The sequence below is a fragment of the Dendrobium catenatum genome, unplaced genomic scaffold (genome assembly GCF_001605985.2).
Source record: "Dendrobium catenatum unplaced genomic scaffold, ASM160598v2 fragScaff_scaffold_434, whole genome shotgun sequence".
Lineage (NCBI taxonomy): Eukaryota > Viridiplantae > Streptophyta > Magnoliopsida > Asparagales > Orchidaceae > Dendrobium > Dendrobium catenatum.
Genome location: NW_021318896.1, coordinates 7,102 through 22,031, shown reverse-complemented (window position 1 = coordinate 22,031; position 14,930 = coordinate 7,102). Strand labels below are relative to the sequence as shown.

Below are 14,930 nucleotides of genomic sequence, written 5' to 3'. Positions count from 1 at the left end.
AAAAAAAAAAAAAAAGAAAGTGGCATTTGAATAAAAAAGAATGCTAGAAGCTATTCAAAATTATGTTGTTATTATGTTTGGTGTCATTAGGCCAGCTTGTGCCAGATTGGCCACAATGTAAATATTGACATGTATAACAATAACATTTATCAGAATGCCTACTCCCATTATATCTGCACAGTGAAATATTACTAATAGACACAGACAAACCTTCACTCATAGAAACTTCTTTGTTGGACTCTCTACTTACAGCAAACATAGGCTTCATTCCATTAACTCCACTGCTTCAAATCTATTCGTGCTTGCATCATATCTCTACACAATAATAGTAAGAACATATTCCACCAACCTTGATGATCCATTATCTTAGAGAAACCTTGAATATCAAATGACATTAGCGGATGCCTCAAATTGACCCTCAAATCTCTTGGAAAATGATAATATTTTCTAATACATCTACTTTCCTAATCGAGTCATCGAAAAGTTGTCGTTTTATGTGGCCAAACCATCTAAGACAACTATCTCTAATCTTATCTTCCACTGGAGCTCCTCCAACCTTTTCACGTCTATGCTCATTTCGTATCCTGTCTCTAAGAGTAAAGTCACTCATCCACCTGAGCATCCTCTCTACAACACTTAATAATATGCTTCTCTTTTAATGGCCAACATTCAGCACCATAAAGCATTGCACGTCTAACCATCATCTTATAGAATTTTCCCTTAAGTTTGAGGGGGAATTTTTTTTCACAGAACAAGTCTAATACATTCCTCCACTTCAACAATCCAATTTGAATTCTACGAATATATCCACATCTATTTCACCATCACTCTGAATAATAGACCATAGATATCGAAAACTTGTATTCTTATTAATGACTTGATCACCCATAGTCACAATCCCCTCACTAAATCTATTATTACAAAAATTACACTTCATATATTCAATTTTAGATCTACTCAAATGAAAACATTTAGACTCTAAGGTTGACCTCCATAATTCAAGTTTATATTCAATTCCCTCTCTAGTCTTATCAACAAAAAGAATATCATAAGCAAAAAGTATACACTAGGGTACAACAACTTGCATATGTCTAGTGAGAACATCCATGACTAAAGCAAAAAGATATGGCTTTAAGGATGATCCTTGATGTAATCCAATTGAAATAGAAAAATACTTGGTCAAACCACCTTGTGTTTGAACACGAGTTACAGCTCCTGCATAAATATCCTTAATGACTTGAATATAAGCATTATTAACTCTCTTTTTTCTAGAACTCTCCATAGCACTTCTCTTGGAATTTTATCATATGCTTTCTCTAAATTAATAAATATCATAGGTAGATCCTCCGTATTCCCTCTCTATTAAATTTCTTTATATATACAAATATAATATAAAATCATTTTTATTAAAAGTCATATCCTATTTCTTATCTTCTGATCAAATTTGCTTCCCAATCCTACAAAATTCAGTGTCATAGTCCATGCCCTTCTATCTATCCCATCGAGTGCCATCAAGGGAAGATAATTAAAAAGTATATATCTTCTAATTTTCCCCACTCATTTCTCTAAGCTCTTTTGTTTTCTCCCACCTACCCAACTCTCACTCAATGAACACCACTTCTTCCAAGCCTCTGAATGCCCCATTCCTTGCTCTCTAATTTTTGATCTCATCTCCTGCTCTCCTCTCACCTAACTGAACCCAGCTACCCATCTCCTCCTGCGCCCATCCTAACTGCCTTGATCGAATCTCCCAAGGCCGAAAACCTCAAAACCACTAAGCAGCCCAACTCCTCCCTCTCCTTATTCGAACCCCATACAAGCCTGCAACAGGCTGCTGCCATCTCCTACTCTTCCTCCAACAATCGCCTGCATCTCCCTCAACCTCATGTGATACAACCCCAAATTTACCACTCCTAATTCCTCACTCCCTCATTGACTGCGATCATAGTTTAAAATTGCGCAATCTGAGGCGCGCCTCGAGGCGAGCCTCGAGGCGAGCCTTTGCGCAATTTGCTTCAAAATAGCCTCAAAGCCGACGCAATTCTCAGGCATCATGAGGCGTACGCCTTAGGTGGAGTGAGGCGCGCCTCACAAGCGTTAGTGCGCAATTTCCTTTGAGGCGTACGCCTCAAATATGGGTCTTAGCCTTAATGAGAAAGTTTTCAAAGAAGGAAATCATTCGCCCTGCAACCACTAGGTATCTTCTTACATTTGTGCACTGCAAATCATTATCAATTCCTAATGTATGTTCTTACATTTGTGCACTATAAATCTAAAGGTTTGCCACATCTTATTTGACACTACAGAGCCTGTTGGATGTGAGACAACCTCTGGAAGCAATGTTTACATCAACAGAATGGCTTAACTCTGCGTGGGGGAAGAAAAATGAGGGGAAGGAAATAAGAAAAATAATTCTAAATAATAAATTTTGGGCTACTGTGACCTATGCCATATTGAGCACGAGACCCTTGGTGCAAGTTTTAAGTTTAGTGGATGCCGAGAAGAAACCAGCCATGGGTTTTATTTATAATGTTATGGATGAGGCCAAGGAGTTGATTGCACACAATTTGGGAGGAGAGGAGGCAAGTTATAGAGAGATTTGGAATATCATTGATGCTCGGTGGGAGGTACAGTTACACCATCATCTACATGTAGCGGCATATTATTTCAATCCTCAATTTCAATATTCAGAGAGGAAATCTTCAAACCCAGAGGTGAAGCTTGGTCTATATTATTGCATGGAACGACTAATACCGGAGTAGACAGATAGGGAGCTTGCAGATTTACAATTTGTTATATTTCGAAATAAAGAGGGTTTTTTCGGTCTGCATGTAGCAAAATCAATTATTGCCAAATGATCTCTAGGTATACTTATTTTGGTAAATGTAAGGCACTTTATTAAGTTCTGATTATCATTTTTCTTCTTGAATACAGTTGAATGGTGCCAATTTGGTGATTCCACCCCTGAGTTACAGAGTTTTGCTATAAGAGTTTTGGGCCTCACTTGTTCTTCTTCTGGGTGTGAGCAAAACTGGAGTATATATAGTCAAATGCAAACAAAGAGAAGAAATCGGCTATCAACACTCAGAATGAACTCCTTTGTATATATTATGCACAACAAGAGGTTAAGAGATAGGAGGTTGAGGAATAAGGGGTTGAAGGATGATGAGGACCTGTTGGTGTGAAATGGTGTGTCATCTGATAATGAGTGGTTCATAGATGATGAAACAGATTTTCCATTATCAGACTTACAGCTAAAGGATCTAAGTGTGGATGTCTTGAGGGGCGAAGCAGATCAAGTGGGCATATCCACTAGTACCACACCACACACATCCACTAGCTCTGTAGCACAACAATCAAGTAAAGGTATTTCACAACTTCTTATATGCTATTTCATTATATTTATATCAAGTGAGCAATTAACATGATAATGAATTAATTATCATTCTTATTGAACAGTGAAGAGAAAAGTGAGTCATATTAAAGATGATGAAGATATGATTCATAGATACAATTGAAGAAGAAGATTCCCTTGAAGACCCATTTAGTGATGGGATATGATTGGATTTTATATGTTTCTTCTTAATTGTATTTTGAGAGTTCTGATAGACTATAATTTTATGATTTTGTACTTTGGAACATGCTTTTATTGCATCGCTTTTCTTAATTACCACTAATTCCACTTGTCATTTAGATGTTTTTTATTATATGATAGAATCTTGCTATTATTTACATGCTAAAATCATTAAATTCTCATTTACGCAATTCTGCGTCCGTGAGGCTTACACCTTAGACCACCTCGAGGCTTACGCCTCGCCTCACGGACGAAAACCACCTCAAGGCTTATTTACGCAATTTTAAACCTTGACTGCGATTGCACTTTAGTTTAAACTCCTCACACCCCGTCTCGCACTCCTCAACTAGCCTCAACTCCTCAACCTCACAACTGACCAACAAGCCCTATCTAGAGTCGACCACATGTTCTTCCCCTTTAGCCTACTGTTGTCTCACAACTGCCTATTCCCTCTCCCTATTCACTCAATTTAACACACCTTTCCTTTTAACTAACAAGTCCATCATTTTCCCCTAGTTGTTAGCTTACAGCTCGCATATCCCACAACCAAAATCTCCTCCCATCATCTCCTCCCAAAGCCTTTCTTGCTCGTCAGCGTCACGATCTGGCCCGGATGCATTGACTTAACGAGGCGGGAACTAAAATTCGAACGATATAATTTAATCAGTACATAAGCAATACAACATACAACTTTCTCATTTCAACTGGAGAGCTACTATTATACAAATAGTCCAAAAATCTATTCATTTTACTTTTGAAAAAAAAAACCTAAAATTTACATCAGACGATTTACCTTTTTTCATTATGGCGTCGTCTTCTATAAACAAACAATTCCCTTCTGGCCATTTCTAATTCTAAAGATTTTCCTTAAACATTAATTTAATAGATTGAGTTTATTATATAAACTCAGTGGGTCTCTACTATAACAATAACATGTATAAAGTACAATACATATAACTTTTAATATACGTCTATTCATGTAGCATTTGATATAAATTTGTTTTCTTCACTTCATTTCATTTATTTATACATATCATATCATATTTCTATAAAACATTTATAATACTTTAATATGTATTATTTTTCCATTTAATTAGTACATGAGCATCATCTAAATGTATCAAATGTACATCCATTTTCAATTCCTTTTTCCTTTCCAAAACTTTTTCCTTTTTACGTGCACAGGTACGTTGCTACCCAACCAGTACCAGGGGATGATCTCCTGTAAATTTTGCATGCTTATCAATTTCCCTTTTCCCATTTATTTTTCATTTATTACCATCTAAATACATAAGTATCATATATATATAATTGCTTTCTAATTTTACTCTCTTTTATTTTATAGGTAGACATTCAATGTGCCTTTTCTTTTACATTTCATACACTTGCATATACATTTGTTTGTTTCATATATAATAATTTCCAACATAATTTATTAGCCTTAAAACAATTATATAACACGCTTCTTGCAAAATAAAAATAAAAAATAATATAAAGAGAAAATTTTATAATACCCACTTTAGTTCCTCTTTCAATCTTCATCTTGTATTGAGAACTCACAACAGTTTTCTCTTCCTTCCTTACAATTTCCTTCCATCTCTATTGAACCATTGAAATGATGCTTACATTTATTGAATCTCTTTACTCCACTTCCGGAATAAAAATTCTCGAATTCTTTCATCTTTCTTTTCAAATCTCTTTCTTTTTGTTTTCAATCTCTTCTTTGCCATTAGTTCATTTCCTCTTCTCAGTTGCCTCTCTCAAAAGAAACTTCTCTTCTGCGTTTTCTTTTATAGGAATGGATGAAACTAAAATTTTTTGCATAAGCAGTTGTTCTTCTTCCTTTACGAATGTATTCCTTTGTTTAGAAACGAAAAACGCCTCCGTCTGGAGATTATTCGCACACGAGCAGTTACGCTCCGTCCGCCTCCCCCTTTTTGCAATTGTTCTATTCGTGTGGCAAAGGTTGGCCAGTTCGATTGAATCGGCCCAACTAAATCGGTTATTACAGTCAGCATCCTCTCTTCCATTCCCAGCCACCAAACCAAGCCTAAATTTGCCCCGACCTCACTCGATCTCAACCATTGCAGCCACCTCCGACTACACCAGCTGCTCCTACATATCTACATCCTTCCCACTCTCCTCTACCCCACCTGTCTCACCCCACTCTTCACTCTACCTCGAGTTCTCTCTCTAATCATTTCCTCTCTATTATTATTATTTTTATTATTATTAGTAAAAAAACGAAGAATGGGAAGCAAAAAAATTCAAAAAAATAAAAACAAAAAGGGGAAATTTAAAAAAACATTACATTCACTATTCCATCATCTCATCATTGTCGTCGCTCATGCATGTACAATTTAAAAAATTCCCAAAATAAGTACTTGATCATGTTATTCCAGCATGGTGGGGAAACTTTTAATCTAAGTACTTGTGCACGTTATTCCAGTATGGCTAGGAAAACCTGCAAACCTAAGTACCCAATTGCATTTTTCTAATGTGGCGGGAAAAATATGTAATTTTAAGTACATGTCCGCTTCTGATAAGTGTGGTGGGGAAATTCAATTGTGCAGATGATGAAGGCCTCACACGCTTTTGATAAGCATGATGGGGAAGAAGACATTAGGTCATGGTGTCCCAAACACTGATCGTCCCACTTCTCATAAGCATGGCGGGCGGACCTTAGCTCTCCAAAATTTCTCCTATAAGAGAGATGCCGGGAGGTTACTGAAATTTTGTTTGAATAATAATTGGACTTAGATTTTAGAACAATTAAAATAACCCGCACAATTAAAAATACAATAAATATGAATTAAAATGCATCTAGAACAAAATTGAGAACACTAAAAAAGAACTTTTGCAACTTTAAACAAACACAAATGAATAAGTAGGGGACCTTTAATAAAAAAAGGTAGTACTCTACCATTCTAAATATCTCTGAACCATAGAAAAAATACAAACACTTTAAAAGTGATTTAAATGTCATCCCATTAAGATATGGTACATATGGACTTTAAAAGTGTTGAAAACTAATCTTAATCGAAGGGGCTCTACCTTTTAAATACCTCTAAACCTCGGCAAACTAAAAACATGCTAAAGTGCCCTTTATGTCATCCTGATGATGACCGCGTTGAATGCATATCTTAACCGGAGAGGTCGGTCATTAAAATCTATTAAAATTTTTAAAATTGAATATCTATCAAATTTTAAATGTTTAAAATGAAATTAATCACTTCTACCTTAAAAGAAAAACTCATCCACCTCCGTAATTGTTTGTTGAGAGTGATGAATTCAAGAATAACTTCAGCTCACAAAGACTAATTGTCCAATCGAAAATATCGCTAAGATTTATTCTTAAATAATTTCCTACTAGTAAAGATGTGGCATGTATCTTCAAACCGATGTCTTGGCCCAAGGGCTCTATTAAACTCATAGATAGATTGGCCCAGTGGCTCCACAAAGAGCCCGTGGCTTGGTCGAATGGCTCCACGTGGTAAATGATTATGACCATGGTCCTCTAATATGGTGGTTTGGCTCAACGACTTCATTATATTATGGTCACATCTAAAGCCCATATGTACCGCAATAGTTAATACACTTGAGTAATTAATCATACAATATAATCCATAGAGCACAAAGCCCTCTATTAACTAAAGTTGAAATAAAATTTATCCCTTAGACAAACACTCGTCTCAAGTCTATAAGATACCCTTATACGAAGCAATCCACGACTGCTAATGACAAGGATCATTCGATCAAGTTGGGTCGATTACATCCTCTGACTAAGTAGACTAGGGATCATGATAATCCTAGATGATGGAACTATAAGACATTGAATCGGTTTGTCATCATTCCCCCCCACCATACACTTTTAAATGAAAATGAGTTAAATTTTAATTTTAAATTCTAAAACTGCTACTACTATTGCGTAAGGTACTAAATGCATATCTAATGACTAATCTAAATTGAAAGTTATCTCTCTTAATAGGAGGAGCAATTAACTATAGGGGGCTTGCACTTATAGAAAACCAAAACTCAATCTCTTAGAGTCCTCATATAAAAGGGCAAAATCTCTTAGTAGTGTCTTATCTCTATCTAATCTGCTTTCCAAAATTTTTTTCTGAAACTTAATATGTTAAAACTCTTTCCAAATATACATGGAGAGGCTGGAGCTCCAAAAACTCAAAATTTTTAATCCCACATTTCTATCTTACTATTAATTTAGATTAGCCACTCCATCAACAAGATGTAAGAATCTTTGTGAATGGGGATTTAGAACATGAAGTCTATAACAATTCATTGAGGATTTGAGAGCTAGGGTAATATAGAAGGTTATTAGAACAAAGAAATCCCCACATGACTTTAAATAATCACCAAAAGCTTCATTAAACAAATTCATCATAGTGGTTAAAATGCATGAACATTCTCAAGGATAATATAAACACACTTTATTTATAAAAACAACAACAATAAAAAGCATTTATCCCACCATGTGGAGTCAGGTACATGAATCTTTTTTCTCCATTGTGTTCTAATTTATCAAAAAATAATTTAAAATTAAATTTTATACCATGATTATATATGTTCATGATATTATCTTAACAAGAAATCATGAAAAATAAATGAATAGGATAAAGGGTGGCTCAGCAAAAGAATTTGAAATAAAAAAGTATGATTTATTAAAATATTTCATGAGCATAAAAATAACAAGATTAAGCAATATGATGTCCATCTCACAACAAAAATACACCTTGGACTTACTAAAAAAATATTATGCCTAGGAGAAAACCTTTAAACATCCTAATGGATTTATTAAACAATGCAGGGCTACGAAAGATTCTATCTTAGTAGACAAAGGAAGATATCTACGACTAGTAGGAAAACTTATTTACATGCCACAAATTAGATGTGATATTTACTTTCTTGTTAGTGTTATTAGTCAACTTATGAATGACCTCATAAAGGAGCACCTAAATGGCTAGATCTTGTATACATGATACCAAGGCATCTTAAAAGCACACCTAACAAAGGCACTTCCTTTACAAAGGGGACTAACTCAAAAATCTTCACTAATGTTGATTGGGCTAGATCTGTAATAAAGTGTAATTCGACATTGAATTATGCTCATTTATATGGAAAACTTTAGTTAGTGGAGGAGCAAAAAATAGTCTGCACTTGCATGTAGTAGTGCTAAGGCAGAAATCAGAGCCCCAACTCTTGATATTAGTAAAGGAATGTGTCTTAAACTCCTTCACGAAGATTTACATATTTCTACTATCGAGCATTCGAGCTTATAATAATGAGGTGTGACAATCAATCCTCTATTAACACTGCTAAGAATCAAATGCACATGATAGGATTAAAGATGTTGAAACTAATAGACAACTTATCAAGGAGAATTTTGAATAAGAAATCATCCAAGTTAATTATACTCCAACAAAGCTTCAAATTGAAGATGTTCTTACTAGAGCTCATAATCAATTATCATTTGGTAACCTTGTTTTAAACCTAGGAATATTAAGCAAATACTGATATTGAGAGAGTGCGTGGAAAAGTAGACCTAAAAAGACTTGGTTAGAAAATATTAGGAATGACCTTTCTTTATTAGATTTAAATGAGAATTTGACTTTTAATATGACACAATGGAGAAAAAGGATTCATGTAGCCGACCCCGCGTAGTGGGATAAAGGCTTGATGTTGTTGTTGTAGGATTTTACAGATATTTTCTTTTTTGGATATATGATACTATTTTAGATATTATTGTAATAAATTAAACTAGACCGTCCCATCATCAAATCCGATCACATTTATCCCTCTCGTTCATGTGGATCACTTGATCTCATGTCTCCAACCATCAATTAACACAGAATTTTCGTGAATCTCACTGCCTCGAGTAGCAATTTAAGAAGACCACAATTGGTTAAGGCATCAAATCTTGCTACTTGCCTCTTTGATTCTCTCCTTCATACCCGCTAATAGAAAAGCTTCCCCCTGCCTTCTCCCTTCTTCAAACAAAAGTCACAGAATGTACCTTCACCCTTTTCGTTCATTCCTTCAACAATTTTGAGCCCTTCCACCATCTCCTCTCTTGTTTTGCTCAGCATTATGCTATCCACATCATCTTTCTCCCACAAGACAGGTTTTTCTCAAATTATTTCTATAATTTTCTTTCCTTACAACTTCATATTTAGTTTATAAGAAAATTTATGGTATACTAATTATTTTATTATTATTTAGTTTCCAAAATACCATACATGCAGATAGCTTTGCCTTTATTAATTATTGCATGAATTTCTAAATTTTGAAATGATTCATATGATAGGAAGTTTTATTTTTATGTGCATTATCTCAGTCGAATACAATAAATCTAGTTCATCTCAATAATCGAGATTAATCCCTTCATTATGTCCCATGTTGTATATCACCTTCTGTACCCAGTGTTGACGGGAAGAGTTTTAACAAGTATAGTTTCCAGGGCAAATTTTCAGAAAGCATATCAGATTTTAGATAAGACAATGCCCAAAAGATTTCACCCTCATTTTGCGAGGACTTTATGATCTGAGTTTTGGTTTCCCATATATGTAAGCCCTTATAGTTAATTACCCTTCCTAATAATGAGAGAGAACTTTTGATTAAGACTAGTCATTAAATAGGTTGCAATAATTACCTACGTATAATCGCAACAATTTTAGAGTATGTTCCGCATGTCCTCCAATCTATCTATATGCTAAAATATATTCCGCATGTGCTCCGATCTTTATATCAAGCTCCTAAATACGAGATCTAAGAATGATTCACGGATTTTCTAAAAATGCTTAAATTCTTCGATGATAGCCGTGTTGATTGGGAATTTTAACCAGAAAGAGCTATTTAATATTAAAAAAACCATCAAAACTTTACAATCATTAATTCAACTCAAAACTTTAAAATCATTCATTCAATACCTAAACTTAAATCCTACTAAAAGTCTAAATCTTTAAAAATTTATTACCAAAAAACTTAAAATTAAAATTCATTCACATTTTGTAATATTTTGGCAAGGAAGATGAATTGAAAAATAACTTCAGCTCTTCTTATAAAATATATTACTAGAATTCTTTCTCAATTGATTTCTCACCAGCAGGGACGTGGCATGTGCCCTCTGAACGGGTGATTTTGCTGCAAAAATTGCACCACTATATTACGGTCATGGCCAGAGCCCGTATGCTCACCAATGACACTAATTACCAAAAAACTTAAAATTAAAATTCATTCACACTTTGTAATATTTTGGCGAGGAAGATGAATTGAAAAATAACTTCAGCTCTTCTTATAAAATATATTACTACAATTCTTTCTCAATTGATTTCTCACCAGCAGGGACGTGGCATGTGCTCTCTGAACGGGTGATTTTGCTGCAAAAATTGTACCACTATATTACGGTCATGGCCAAAGCCCACATGTTCCCTAATGGTTAAAAGACCCTTAAATAATGACTTATAAGGTGCACATGATATGATATAAAACCTTCTGTTAGCTAAGGTTGACTTAAATTCAACCTCTTAGACAAACATCCAACCCAGGTCTATAAGGTGCCCTTGGATGACGCAACCCATGATTGCTGACAAGGTACTTTCTGTCAGGTTGGGTCGACTATCTCCTCTGACTAAGTAGACTAGGGATCATAACAGCACGGGATGACAGAACCATGGCATCTTGATCGGGCCCATCATCATTGTTCCATCGCCTACTTTGAGTATATGGTGATAAATTTCAAGTCATAAATTCCAAAATTCGAAAGAAATTCAAATCCTAAAATTGTTGTTATTATACGTTAAGTAACTATTGCGACCTATTTAATGATTAGCCTTACTCAAAAGTTCTCTCTTGTTATTAGAAGATGCAATTAACCATAGGGACTTGCACCCATGTGAAATCAGAACTCAGATCATAAAGTCTGCACAAAATGAGGGTGAAATCTCTGAGTAATGTCTAATCTACCAAAGGTGTGACATTTAAGTGGATCTATATGAAAAGATAAATAGTATATATGTATGATTCATAGGCATGCTCTCCCATATTTCCAAAGATTGCTCAAATCAATGTATGCACTATCTCGTCTATGTCCCATGCCCATGTTTTATACTGCTTAAAATTGAAGAATTGCTGCCAAATCATACTTGAGTTTTTACGCTAGGATATGACCTTGTCGTTCTTGAACTACAAAACAAGTCAGATCTTCAAATTAAAAAAAAAAAAGGAAAAAAAAAATCAATTGGTTCTCAAATTTACTTCCAGCAGTTTCTTATTCTTCAATATGACCCCTTAACTTATCAAAATTTTACATTGATAAGTTAAGGGGTGGGTCAAATTGGTAAAGAGAAGTCTAAAGTCAAAAGGAAGACATCATAGTTTGGAAACCAATTTGATTATTTACTCATTAGAAATATAATCAATCCCCTACAAGAGTTCATGGAAATGAAGAGTATAAATTATATGATTAACTAAATTCACACCTACCTTTGAGATCTTAGAATTAAACTCAAAGCTATTAATAAAAGAACATTAAACTTCACATACAGAATTCTGACAGCTTATAACTCACGTACCCACAATATGTTAGAAAGATAATGGAATCAAACCTGGTTCTGTATATCCTAGACGTTTAGCTTCTTTAACAACAAAGCTAAACACTTTTCCATCCTCCAATTCACTCATCACATAACCCAGAGTACCTAAATTTTGCATGCAAGAAAAAGTTGTATTGCCTTGAATATGCCATAAAAGCATTTTAGCTGAAAAAATTGCAACAATAATATATAAGTACCACTCAAGCTCCCAATAATACGATAAATTGGATCTCCTGATGAAAGCACACGAGTAATAGAAGCAATTACAGGAAGACCGGCTCCAACCTAGAAAGAGAGAAGCATGAAGGTTAGGAATCTACACCAAGTAATAGTTTCTTTCAAAAATAAGATAAATACTAAAAGAAAACTGATGAATCAATAAAAAATCATGAATCTTATTGTGACATCCAGATTTAAAGCTACATATGGAATAGATTAGAGGAAACAACTAGTGAAACCGACTTATTCAAGAATGGGCAAGCAGAGGAAGGAAAAAGAGAGGGAAGATTGTGTATTTCTTTAAGCTGCTTAGCTTCGTTGCTTGCTACATAGCCAATTCAAGTATCAAACTCCATCATAATTCACCTCTAAGTGCTACATTTCTTACTTATATTCCACCTAAGCTAGACTCCTTAGCAAAGAAGAGCTCAACCTAATTTTGCCCTTTTTAAACTTTCAAGTCGCATTATGCATGTATGACAAGTACCTTCCACGAGATACTTGTCAACACAAATATGGGTTCACAGACTGGATCTTCGATCTTTTAGAAAACTTGCCCCAATTAGGGATCACATCTTATGTATGCGCTGATGCTATCTGCAACATTCAAGGTTATATGTAGGATGTGTGTCCTGTTTGTGTGACGTGGAAGCATCATTGAATTTATTTTGGGTGGCACGTGCCCTCTATCAACCCTTATCATCCCTAATTTTTAGCAAGGTAGTTGGTCAGGCCATGGAGCTGAATCAGTTGGTGTGAATTTCTAGTCAGCATTGGTTCACTTAGTTGACTCATTAGAAATGGTTTCAGAATATCCACTTTGGTCATTCCTGGGATGACTTGCTTGAAAGTCATATGGCTGCTTGATGGAGTGGTCGAGTGTCCGACTTACTGCCGAAATAGTGGTTCCAATTTATTTTGACTAAGCATTGGTGTAGGTGAGTACGGATAGATACTTGATGTCATATATAACCTATTTGGTCTACTTCACAACTAGTTCTACTTGTACTTTATTACAGAATCTCCTGTCTAATTAGATTGGATTTTTCTTATTATAAAAAGAATTTCTCAGGGCATTAACTTGCTTAATTTAATGAAACGGGATAAGTCGTTGAGTTGAACCTAACTACATGGGTTCGGAAATTATTCTGTGCGGAGACCGGACGGCAAGAACCGTCAAGATTTGTTGCGCTTTATCTGCCTTTTTGTTACGTTTTTTGCAAATACTCATCAAAAGGGCAGCAAATATGCATTCATAACCCTTTTGGTGAGTATTTGCAAAAGCACAACAAAAGACTAGCTAAATCGCAGCAAATATCCTACTAATTGAAAATTTATTGTTCTTTTACTGTGCTTTTGCAAATACTCAGCAAAGGGTAGCAAAAGTACATTCATCATTGCATATTTGTTGCCCTTTTATTAAATATTTGCAAAAGAGAAGCTAAAGGGCAACAAATCCGGATGGTTCTTGCCGTCCGGTCTTCACATAGAATAATTTCTCCTGAGTTGGCCTAGCTTGTAAGAATAAGTCAGCTAAGAATCATTAAAAGGCACCTTCTCAACTACAAATTGCAGTTGAGACGTCTGAGGAATTGATAGGGTTGTCAATTTTCATCAATCACCTACCAACATCCGTTCAATAGTAGTTAACTATTATGTTTGACCAATGGTACTCTAACACTGTTGATAGATTAGTAGTTGCTAATATCACTCAATAGGAGTGCTCAATAGGATGTGTTTTTCGCCTGGAAATTGTCAGGTTAGGTGACACAGTTGGACACACTCATACCAGATAATAGTGGTTCTTGTGTAGATTTTTTCCTATACAGTCAATCATGCAACTTTATTAGTTTTAGATTTTAAAATAAATGGGTAAAAAATAAAAAATAAAGTAAAACGATTTTTTAGGATTATATGGGGGCATTTAAAGAATATTAACAAAAGTATTTTTGAGGTAAGATTTTATATCTTAAGATTTTTTCTGTGCATGAGGAAGTCAATATTACGCGGGAAAAAAGTGGCTTGTGATATTAAGAATATTGCAAAAGTTGTGCTTGAAGTTTCGAAGAGAAAAGCTCCTAATAGTAAAAATAGTTAGTGGTTGAATTCAAATATGCAATAAATGATAAAAAAATAAGAAGATTTGTTATAAAATTTGGTTTAGATATAAAAATTCTGATAATTGGGAAAGCTATAAAGAGGCTCGTAAGGAATCTAAGAAAGCTATTTATGATGCAAAGAGCTTAGCTTTTAATGATTTATATAATAGATCAGATACTAAGAAGGAAGAAAGATATATGTATAAGTTAGCCAAACAAAGAGATAGGAATAGTAAGGATTTACTTCAAGAGAAGTGTATTAAGGATGAAGATCAACACTACAGGAAAAATGCCCATTACCGGCGATTCTAACCGGCGGTTCATGGACCGCCGGTTTTACCGGCGGCGTAGCCGGCGGTCTGACCGTCGGTTTTAACGGCGGCCGAACCGATGATTTTGCTACGTTAAGCCGCCGGTAATAGCGGCGGT

At 34.9% G+C, this 14,930-nt stretch overlaps 1 protein-coding gene across 4 annotated transcripts in view; it reads right to left on the bottom strand.

Annotated features, from left to right (window-relative positions):
• The window catches only part of LOC110104521 (bifunctional aspartokinase/homoserine dehydrogenase 1), a gene marked incomplete at its 5' end in the record, with an annotated part of 25,061 nt that extends 12,593 nt beyond the window's left edge, over positions 1-12,468 (bottom strand). For 3 of the 4 annotated variants that reach the window (XM_020833672.2, XM_028694273.1, XM_028694272.1), the window contains 2 exon segments: positions 12,196-12,288; positions 12,381-12,468. In XM_020833672.2, the coding sequence (XP_020689331.1) occupies positions 12,196-12,288; positions 12,381-12,468 (181 nt within the window). 4 annotated transcript variants of the gene reach the window in all.
• Between the last annotated feature and the right edge of the window lie 2,462 nt (positions 12,469-14,930).